Source organism: Rhincodon typus, chromosome 21, assembly GCF_021869965.1.
Source record: "Rhincodon typus isolate 14 chromosome 21, sRhiTyp1.1, whole genome shotgun sequence".
Classification (NCBI taxonomy): Eukaryota; Metazoa; Chordata; class Chondrichthyes; order Orectolobiformes; family Rhincodontidae; genus Rhincodon; species Rhincodon typus.
In genome coordinates, this window is record NC_063352.1 from 1,395,108 (window position 1) to 1,406,813 (window position 11,706).

Sequence of the window (11,706 nt, forward strand, 5' to 3'; positions counted from 1 at the left end):
CACACACACACACACACAAACACACACACACACACGCACACACACACACCACACCCTCCCCTCCCACAGGGAAGCAAGAGGGAGGGGAGCTGGAGAACCCCTGCCCTGGGGTGGGGGTCGGTTTGGTGTTAGCGGTGGTGTGCTTTCGCACAGTGAGGTAGGAGCACATCTCTGTCAAGTGTCATCTCCCTCTGTCTCTAATCCCTCCTCTCCTTTTACCTCCTCCTCATCTTTTCACTGAGCTGCTTCCTCCCAGGGTCTTGGTGTCCTCTGGAGGGTGGAGCATGGACCCTGCAATGACCAAGACCCAAACAGGATGGCACCACACACTGAATCCAGAGACCCAGTGCCCTCTGAATCTGTGATGCCCCATCAGCTGGGAGTCTGACGTGTCGTGTAGCCTGGGAGTGTCTGGTCACCTGGGTGTTGGATCAGTGCCTGAGAGATTCTTCAGAGATCAGCACCTGACAATAGCAGACACCTGTGCCCTTCAGTGTCCTGGTCAGTGCCAACATTATCCACCATCGACAAGTATCTCCACCTTTGCCTGTTGATCCTGTGCTGGAACAGCTCGTCTGTCGGGGCCTCGGTTTCTGAAGATGCCGCCCTCCATTTCCAGGTGCGGAAGGAGCCAGTGCCCATTGTTCCAGCACCCAGAAGATGCAGGATGGCAGTGACCACCTCAACGTTCTTAACGCTGCCTCCTTTGTGAACTCTGATAGGCTGCTGCATCTGTAACATATATTCACCTGCCCTGTGGTGCTCTGAGGCACACTATGAACCCCAGGACCTACCAAAATGTTTAGTAACATGGGCTTTGAACAAACGCTTCACCCAGGGACTGCCCAGACTGTGCTTCACCACCAGGATGGGATTATGGGATTACACATTCTAACACAGCAATGGCCCAGTAGAGTTCAGGCTATGTTTTGTTGGGTACGAGGCCCCTTTAAATGTTGGTGTTTTTGTTAAATGTTTGTTAATATTGGCAATTGCTGTATTTCTGCTGATTCCTGCTATAGCCAGATCCTGTAAAAAGGTGGATCTTCATTTTATTCAAGGCCCACCCAGCAGTTTTAAAACACCATAAACTACAGGAGCAGAATTAGGCCATTCGGCCCAAGTTTGTTCCACCGTTCGAACATGGCTGATATATTCCTCAACCCCATTCTCCTGCCTTCTCCCTGTAACCATTGATCCCCGTACTAATCAAGAACCTGTCTGTCTCTGTCTTAATTACACTTAATGATTTGGCCTCCCAGCCCTCTGCGGCAATGATTTCCACAGATTCCACACCTTCTGGCTGAAAAAATTCCTCCTCATCTCCGTTCTAAAGGATCATCCCTTCACCCTGACGCTGTGCCCTTGGGTGCTAGTCTCTCCCACTGTGGGAGCATCTTTTCATCTGATTTATCCCGGCCTGCAAGTATTCTGTAAGTTCAGTCAGATCTCCCCTCATCCTTCTAAACTCCATTGAGTACAGACCCAGAGACCTCAATCGCCCCTCATTCCCTGGGATCATTCTTGTAAACCTCCCACCAAGGCCAGCACATCCTTCCTTAGATACAGGGCACAAAGCAGCAAAATGCAATCTAACCAGAGACTTAAACAGCTTCAGCAGTACATTTCTGCTCTTATATTCCTGTCTCTTGAAATGAATGCTAACATTGCATTTTCCTTCCTAACTCTCAACTGAAGCTGCATGTTAACTTTAAGAGAGTCATGAACTAGGATTCCCAAGTCCCTTTGTGTTTCAGATTTCAGAAGCCTTTCCCCATTTAGAAATTAGTCCACCCCTCTCCTTCCTAACAAAGAGCATAACCTCACACTTTCCTACATTGCTTTCCATCTGTCACTTCCTTGCCCACTCTCCTGGTCTGTCCAAATCCTTCTGCAGTCTCCTCGCGTCCTCGATACTACCTGTCCCTACTCTCACTAAATAATCTCAATAACCACCCCTCCATTCAATCCCTGACCCAGTCAGGAATTACGTTACATTAATTGTTGATAACATTAATTGTTATTGGCTAAGTCCTGTCAATGTTACAGCTCATTACTAACCTGTATTCTGGAAATTGGCATCATTCTGGAAAATGAGTTTCAACTGAATCCAATAAAGTCAGAAATTTGAACAGAAGAATCTAAACATTAACAAGAACTGTGCTCCAGTGGGAAATACAGACAACGCTGATGGAAGGTTATTGTATTTTTTCACTAGGTGCCTTCTAGTCAAGTATGATCTTTCCTAATGTTGTGTCTGGAGAGAACATTTGGAAATGGATGTAAACTACCAAGAACAACAGCTCTATCACTAATAGAGGAAACTGTTTGAGATGACGAATGAGTGTTACACCAGATTCAAGTGAAAACCTGCCAACTGGTGCCGGTACATTGAAAAGCAAGTCCATATCTAAGTCACCATAATCTCACTGGACCATAGGGCTGCTCTCTCATTAGGGGAGAGATCACTGGTGGTGGTTTAACCTGAGGGTCACCACACCTCAGGGTGAGGGGACAGGTTGAGAAGGAGAGTCCTTCATGGTAACCTCAGGCAGTGTGGGAACTGAACATTTAATAAACATGGTGAAAAAAGGAGCTTTTATTTAAAAGAACCAAAACCGAAAGTACCGGAGCAATGAATTATTTGATATTTGACCATTTCAGAGATCTGTTTATTGGTATTTAGCAGCGATACAATGCTTGGGGAATGGTTGGTAATGATGATTATTTGTTGATGTGGGTGTTTGGTGATTGAGATCACAGATTCACTGCTGTTTACTTAATCATGGCCATGCGTCAGTGTAACCATCACTCTACAGATTATGAAAATATTGTATTTATTGTGACAGGAGCATTTTCATGTGAAAGTGTTCAGCCACAATGGAGCACATTGAAATATTGAGTATATCAACATGTTCGCAAACATATGGAGAGCAGCAGAGTGTGAATGGAAGTCAAAACAGTTGAGAAACAAACTGCTGACTGCTTGGCGAGTAAGCTATCATTTTCGGATATTAACTCTGTCGTTGTGGAGAACATAGTTTGGGGAGATTACAGCAGTGGGGGCAAAGGCATATTTTACTGACAAATGATGACTGAATTGATTGTCCAGCATTTGACTGGAACAGTCCCTTTTGGATCTGTGGCTAACACTCACATTGTGCAGCCAAGAGAGTAAACACTCAAATAAAAACCAAGTCCTGTGGATGCTGGAAATCTGAAACAAACACAGAGAATGCTGGAGAAACTCAGCAGGTCTGGCAGCAACTGTGGAGAGAGAAACTGAGTTAATGTTTTGGGTCAAATGACCCTTCTTTAGAATGATGGTAAACACCCTGCTTCTAAATCTTGGGACTTAGGAGGAATCCAAGAAGTTTCGGAGAGCTTTTAGGGTAGGATAACGGTTGTTAAAGGAAGAGTAAAAACTTGGACATTAGTTATAGTACAGGTTGCAAACTTTTTGTAGGTACAACGTAGAGTCATAGAGTCATACAGCATAGAAAAAGCCCATTCAGTCCAACCAATCCATGCTGACCATATTTCCAAATTAAACTAGTCCCACCTGCCTGCATTTGGCCCATATCCCTCCAAACCTTTCCTGTTCATGAACTTATCCAAATGTCTTACAAACATTGTAACTGCACCTGCATCCACCACTTTCTCTGGCAGTTCATTCCACACAAACACTGTAAAAAAGTTGCCCCTCATGTCCTTTTTAAATCTTTCTCCTCTCACTTTAAAAATATGCCCACTGGTTTTGAACTCCCCCACCCTAGGGAAAAGGCCCTTGTCTTTTACCTTATCTGTGCCCCTCATGATTTTGTAAACCTCAATAAGGTCATCCCTCAACCTCCTACACTCCAGTGAAAAAAGTCCTAGCCTTTCCAGTCTGTTTTTATATCCCAAACCCTGGCAACATCCTTGTAAATTTTTTCTGAACCCTCTCCCGTTTAGTAATATCTTTCCTATAACAGGGTGACTGGAACTGCACACAATACTGCAGAACAGGTCTAACTAATGTCCTATAGAACAAAATGCCTCAACTCCTATACTCAAAAGATCTGAGCAAAGAAGGCAAGCATGCTAAACACCTTCCTAACCACCCTGTCAACCTGTGACACAAACTTCAAAGAATTATGTGCCTGACCCCCTCGTTCTGTGTGTTCTACAACACTACCTAAGGCCCTACTTTTCATTGTATAAGTCCTGTCCTTGATTGCAATACCACCATGCAATACCCCACATTTATCTAAATTAAACTCCATCTGCCACTCCTCAGCCCATGGACCTAATTGTTCAAGATCTCTTTTTAATCTTAAATAACCTTCTTCACTGTCCACTATACCACCAATTTTGGTGTCATCTGCCAACTTAATAACCATGCCTCCTATATTCTCAACCAAATCATTTATATAAATGACAAACAAAAATGGACCCAGTACCGATCCCTGTGGAACACTGCTGGTCACATGCCTCCAGTCTGGAAAACAACCCTCCACCACCGTCTGTCTCCTACCATAAAGCCAATTTTGTTTCTAATTTGTAAGCTCACTCTGAATCCCATGAAATCTAACTTTACTATTAAGTCTATCATATGGAACCTTGTCAAAGGCTTTACCAAAGTCCAAGTAAACAATTTTTATCACTGTGCCTTGATCAATCTTTTTGGTTTTTCATTAAAAACTCAGTCAAGTTTGATTTTCCTTACACAAAACCATGCTGACTGTCCCTAATCATTCTGTGCCTCCCAAATGCATGTAAATCCTATATTTTAAAATCACCTCCAATGACTTACCCACCACCGATGTCAGACTGTTCCCAAGCTTCTCCTTACAGTCTTTCTTAAACAATGGCACAACATTAGCCACCTTCCACTTCTCGGATACTTCAGAAAATACACATTCTGTGATATTAGTGCAGGTGAACAAATGATTGAGAGCAGGAGATTATAGCATTGTGAGTCAATAACACCTGACCTGTGTTTTCCCCAGTAGAGTGAATATCTGAAACTGATATCATACGGTTAAGGATTCTATTCTCAAACTACTGTGCTGCACATTTTTAGAGATGTTTGATGATGAAACATCTGGTTCTGACATAGCTGAAGGATCAACTGTCTGTCCTACATTCTTCAGCTTTACTCATTCATGTGATGTAGGTGTTAGTGGCTAGGCCAGTGTTTATTGCCCATTCCTAATTGCCCAGAGGGCAGTTAAGTATCGGCATTTTAACAGCTTTAAGTGTCAGCATTTGATAAGCGTTTGCAGGATCTGCCACGATATATACACTACAGCAGCCCCAACACCTTCAAGGAAACTAAGAGAAAGCAATAAATGCTGGTCTTGCTACCAAGCTCATATCATGAGAATTCATTTCTAAAGTGACATAGATCTTGGCTGAACACAAAATTCTTCCTTTTTTCCTCAAAAGGAGCTGGGCCAATCGAATAGTCACCTGGTTCCAGGCTGTCCCAAGGATCAGTTCACTTTAAGCTACATTCAGAGAGAGGGCAGGTTCAGAAAGAGCACAAGGTGGTCATGAACTTCTCAGCAAACGCAAACACACTCACGTTCAACCACAAGCACTCGCACATTCCCACACGCTAATATAAATTTGTATTCTGCGCACTGTCCAATCACATGTCTCTTAAAGATCAGCACATTGATGTGGGTCTCAGTACAGTCAAGCTCTGCTCCAATTGGGCAGACTTCAGGAAGTGCTATTGAAAGGTTACGTTACATCACAGTGCGACCAAGCACCTAGGCCTGTCTCCTCCCTATAACTAGGTCATATTAACTTGGCGCTGAACAGATGCATCATGGATACTGTTTGGGAGAGTAGACATTTGAAATTTGTGGTTGCTATAATCTAGCACATGAAGGGAATGTAATCCTCTTGATTTATGTGATTGATTATTTTCAATGTCATTCATAGAATGTACAGCACAGAAATTGATGATGTGGTTTGAGTGGTCTGTGCTGCTGAACAATACAGAATGATCAATTAATGCAGAATCAGTTTATCATATCTGTGCCAACTGCCTGAGTGAACACCTCAATTAGTGCCATTCTCCTGCCTTCTTCCTGTATTGCTGCATGTTCATCCTTTTCAAATAAATAGCCTGATTCCCTTTGGAAAGCCTTGAGTGAACCTGCTTCCCCCACACTCTCAGACAGTACATTCCAGATCCTAACCACTCACTGTGTGAAAATGTTATTCCTTGTGTTTGCTTTTTCTTTTGTTAATGGTGAGTTTAAATCTGCTACTTCCGGTTCTTGATCCTTTTATTCAGTAGGAACGCCAATCTGTTTTCATTTCTGAAGTTACTCATCACTGGAACTGTTCTTGTGAATCTTTTCTGCATTTCTTTCATTATCCTCACGTCCTTCCTAAAGTGTGATCTTCAGGACTGGATGTGAGACACCAGCTGAAGCTGTTACAACGTTTTACATCAAAGCCCTAAATCACCTCTTGCTGTTGTTCTCTACGCCCCTGTTCATAAAGCGTTCTCAACCCTTCCTTCCACTTTCAGTGGTTTATGATCAGAAGGAAGCCTCACCAGGCTGTACAGATGTTATCTTCCTTGGAGTTTCCTTTGTCTGAGCAACTGGCTGTACCTGGAAGCTCCCAGTTGTACATAATCAATGGAAATAGTTAGCTGATTCCCAAGGGGACATTGAGTACTCACTCAGCGTTTCAATTGTGTTCTCAATCTTACTTAGCATGAAAGCGTTCATTGATACTATTGACCAATGGCAACTGAATTAATGCCTCACATTAATTTAATGCCAGAGTAGAGAATGAGATTAGCATTAGTAATGACCAAGCAGTTTGGTTTTTCCATTTCCCACTCTCTGAGGGCAACCTCAATGGGTGAAAGCAGAGAAATAGAACTGTCCATTTCCTGTCTATTACTACAGTCTGTCAAAAGAAATAAGGCAGTTATAAAATGAGACCAATCACATCTGTGAAGAGATAGTGAAAGGTAAAGCTTTTAGACGCGCCATCTGTTAAAGATTACTGTGCTGTCAGCCAAATATGATTTTACTGAAAGCTCTGTACATGATATTATTAAAAGAAATATGTTAATGGAGTATTTCCATTAAATATCACAATCTGCAGTTGTTGCTGGTTCTATGGAGTGAACATGGTAATTAGACAGACTCGAAATAACCAATCCTTGTAAATGAACTTTGTTAGTAAATGTCCCAAGTTATGTTACTGAGAGTAATTTCTGAATTACTTGATGAAATTAGACAATTGTTGAAATTATATTATATGCAAATGGAGAATATTAAAAATGACTGGACCTTTTAGCTTTTAGCCAGAATAGCATTTCATTCTTTTATTGGGCATCTTCAATATCAATTTATTGTGAACATTCAGAACATATAGTTGAAGAAGTCACATGATGATTCTGACTAACCCTGGCCCAGATTTTGCTGTACCAGAATCTCCAGTTAGTTTGTCGGGTTTGTGCTTAGATTGTTTACATTGCAAACTGCTGAAAATTGAGCCTGCTGGTGTCAGGATGAAAGAAACAAGGCATTTGGGATTTGAGTAAAATATCTGTTCCGCCTCACCGTTCACCGAGCACATTGGAGATAGAGACAGCAGGGCATAAGGACCTAAAGAGCAGTGCTGGTTTGAATGGATGAATTTGCTGTCAAATCAGGTACAGAAGGTGATCATAAAAGAGAGAACAATTGGCCTGAGAGGAAGAAAAAAGCAATAGGAATGGTAGAAAAAAAATCAGACATGTTTTAAACCTTTTATAATAATTAAAACCTAACGGGTTGAGCTTTTAGACTTGTAATTGTTTTCTTTCTGGGCCACTGAAGTTGATTGATAGCAATTAACAATAAACACATTGTCAAAAAGCTGCTGGATATTTTAAGTACCGGCCATACGTTTCTGAGGTGGGTTTAGATTGTGTCCATTGTACAGCTGCGGGATGATCATGAGATTCTCTACATTCCGAAGGTAAGGAAGAGAGTGAATTACTGCTTACACAACGCTAACAATGGAATGGCACAACTTCACTGCAATTTCTGGGCATCCACATTTAGCTGTGCATCTCTGAGTTTTTAATTAGTTTACTAACTATGTGTAAATTCCTTACTATCACTTCGACAGCCAACTGTAGCCCATTGTTTTAAGGAATTTGACATTTGTCTGCTTTGGGGTGGGGTGGTGTAACATTTGCCCCTACCTATTTTGCTTCTTCCTTCTCCTGAAGATTCTACTCATCCTGTAAATAACCTTCAGAGCCCCCAAACTCAGTGAGAGCTGCACAGCAGCAGGAGAAATGAATGGAATTGTTAACTGGCAGCCCATCTGTATCCTGCTGAGTAGGATCCATTCTTCACTTGGGCCCATGCTGGTGTGCAGGAGCAATGTGACCCTGGGGTAGGACCGTACAGGAGCCAAGAGCCTAGGCCAGCAGCTGTACTGTGGACCTGACATTCACATGGGTGTGCATTGTAGCTGGATCACAACCTAGAATGAAAACCTAAGCCAATTTTCTACTGAAATATTATTTGGATGCAGCAAGTCCAACTGCAGCTTCCCAATATGGCTAAGATCTTTGAATCACACTCAGCTTGGCCTGGGTTTTAGTAACAAAACAGTTAGCATTTTGCTTTCATTTCAATGTTATGCATAAACTGTGCATGATTTTGGATTGAAACATAAACAGTAAACACCAGATCTAAATGAGAGATAATTGGCCGTGGACTAAGCAGAAACTTTTCTCTTTGTTTTAATTCATTCACGGGATGAGGACGTTGCTGGCCAGGCAGCATTTATTTCCCGTCCCTAATTGCTCAGAGGGCAGTTGAGTCAACCACATTGCTGTGGGTCTGGAGTCACATGTAGGCCAGACCAGGCAAGGATGGCAGTTTCCTTTCCTAAAGGAACCAGATGGGGGGTTTTTCCCCAACAATTGTCAGCAGTTTCATGGTCATCATTAGACTTAATTTTGTTTTATTGAATTCAGATTCCACGATCTGCCATGGTGGGATTTGAACCCAGGCCCCTGGAACATTACCTGGATTAATAGTCTAGTGATAGGCTAGAGCCTCTCCTGTTGGGGAGGAACAAGCAGGTATACAACTTGAGGGGTACCAGCCCAGATTAAACATGGGAGGGCAAGCAGTTGGGTTTCTCGACTAATCAGAGGTGGTCCAGAGAATTACCTGTGCCTGACACTCATGGTGAGACAGTAGCAAGTTAATAAAGTTAATGACACCCCCCCCATAAATAAATCTGAACTTTATTGGTAATGACAGACCTGGGTGAGAAAGTTTGAAGTAGTCTTTCCTACTTGCAGTAAGAATTTCAGATCAAGAATATTTGGTTCAATTTCTGCGTTATGAGCTAACAGACTGTTTAAAATAGTTGCTCATCTGTTCTCTCTGCACAACTTTGTGGCATTGTACATTGGGATGCAGCTGGTTACAGGAACCTCCAATTCAGTGCTTGGATAGTGAAGAGTGAATGCAATTCTTATTTCAGTTTGGAATTTTTAATGTTTATGATAAACAGAATTTGCAAATTGCATCTACACTGTTATCTAAGTGGCAAATACATTTATTGAATTATATATGATATTTTATATTTCCAAAACCTCCATGTAAATGGGGGGATTGGCTTGGCAACAATCTCCGATTAATTACTTTTACTTTTTAAGATACCAAATGAAATTATGACTGTGGCTTCCAAGAGCTAACTACATTATGAAAATTGAATTAACCTCAGCAGAAATGATATGGAAACTGATATTTCAAGCTTGCTTATTTCCATCAGAACTGGTTTTATAATTGGTAACAACAGCTTAGCTTTGGTTTTAAAATAATTGTTACCCAAGATTTCAAAAGATAGAAGCTGAAAATATCAGCCTTTTTTAAGAATTGTGTAATTGTCGTTTCAGGTGAGCTGCCAATGTACTGACAGTGGCCTTGAAATAGGATTATGCTGTGCCTGTTTCTCAGGTGGAAAGTCGACCAATTTCGAAAGTCCAGTCACAGTTAATGCCACAACCTCATCACTTCAGGTGACTTCCCACCCACAGCCTCCAACCTCATCATTCCCCAACCCCACACCGCCCATTTCTATCTCCTTCCCAAAATCCACAAACCTGACTGCCCTGGTCGACCCATTGTCTCCGCCTGCTCCTGCCCCACCGAACTCATCTCTACTTATCTCGACTCCATTTTCTCCCCCTTGGTCCAGCAACTCCCCACCTACATCCGTGACACCACCTACACCCTCCACCTCCTCCAAAACTTCCGATTCCCTAGTCCCCAACACCTCATCTTTACCATGGACGTCCAGTCCCTATACACCTGCATTCCCCATACAGATGGCCTAAAGGCCCTCCACTTCTTCCTGTTCCGCAGGCCCGACCAGTCCCCCTCCACCGACACCCTCATCTGCTTAGCCGAACTCGTCCTCACCCTTAACAACTTCTCTTTCAAATCCTCCCACTTCCTACAGACAAAGGGGCTGGCCATGGGTACCCACATGGGCCCAAGCTATGCCTGCCTCTTTGAAGGTTACGTGGAACAATCCCTCTTCCGTACCTACACTGTCCCTAAACCCCACCTCTTCCTCCGTTACACTGATGACTGTATCGGCGCCGCCTCGTGCTCCCACGAGGAGCTCGAACAGTTCATCCACTTCACTAACACCTTCCACCCCAACCTTAAGTTCACCTGGACCATCTCTAACACCTCTCTCCCCTTCCTGGACCTCTCTGTTTCCATCTCTGGCAGCCACCTGGAAACCAATATCCATTTCAAGCCCACCGACTCCCACAGCTACCTAGAATACACCTCCTCCCACCCACCTTCCTGCAAAAATACCATCCCCTATTCCCAATTCCTTCGCCTCCACCGCATCTGCTCCCAGGGTGAGGCATTCCACTCCTGAACATCTCAGATGTCCTTGTTTTTCAAGGACCACAACTTCCCCCCCTCAGTGGTCGAGAACGCCCTCCACCATGTCTCCCACATTTCCCGCAACTCATCCCTCACGCCCCCTCCCCGCAATAACAACCAAAACAGAATCCCCCTCGTCCTCACGTACCACCCCACCAACCTCCGGATCCAACACATCATCCTCCGACACTTCCGCCATCTGCAATCTGACCCCACCACCAAAGACATTTTTTCCTCCCCACCCTTATCTGCTTTCCGGAGGGACCACCTCTCCGTGACTCCCTTGTCCGCTCCACATTCCCCTCCAGCCCCACCACACCCGGCACTTTTCCCTGCAACCGCAGGAAGTGCCACACCTGCCCCTACACCTCCCCCCTCACCCCCATCCTAGGCCCCAAGAAGACTTTCCACATCAAGCAGATGTTCACCTGCACATCTTGTGCTTGGGGACCGCTTTGTGGAACACCTACGCTTGGTTCGCAACAAACAACTGCACCTCCTAGTCACGAACCATTTCAACTTCCCCTCCCACTCCTTGGACGACATGTCCATCCTGGGCCTCCTGCAATGCCACAACGATGCCACCTGAAGGTTGCAGGAACAGCACCTCATATTTCGCTTGGGAACCCTATCAATGTGGACTTCACAAGCTTCAAAATCTCCCCTCCCCCAACCGCATCCCAAAACCAGCCCAGCTCATCCCCGCCTCCCTAACCTGTTCTTCCTCCCACCTATCCCCTCCTCCCACCTCAAGCCCCATCCCCAT

At 43.8% G+C, this 11,706-nt stretch overlaps 1 protein-coding gene across 1 annotated transcript in view; it reads left to right on the forward strand.

The window, feature by feature from the left end:
• The window catches only part of syt17 (synaptotagmin XVII), a 56,287-nt gene extending 46,290 nt beyond the window's left edge, over nt 1-9,997 (forward strand). Inside the window, exon 6 of the mRNA XM_048609659.1 lies at nt 9,932-9,997. Coding sequence (XP_048465616.1) covers nt 9,932-9,951 — 20 coding nt within the window. The 3' untranslated portion in view covers nt 9,952-9,997. The remainder of the gene's footprint in view (nt 1-9,931) is intronic.
• Nucleotides 9,998-11,706: the final 1,709 nt, after the last annotated feature.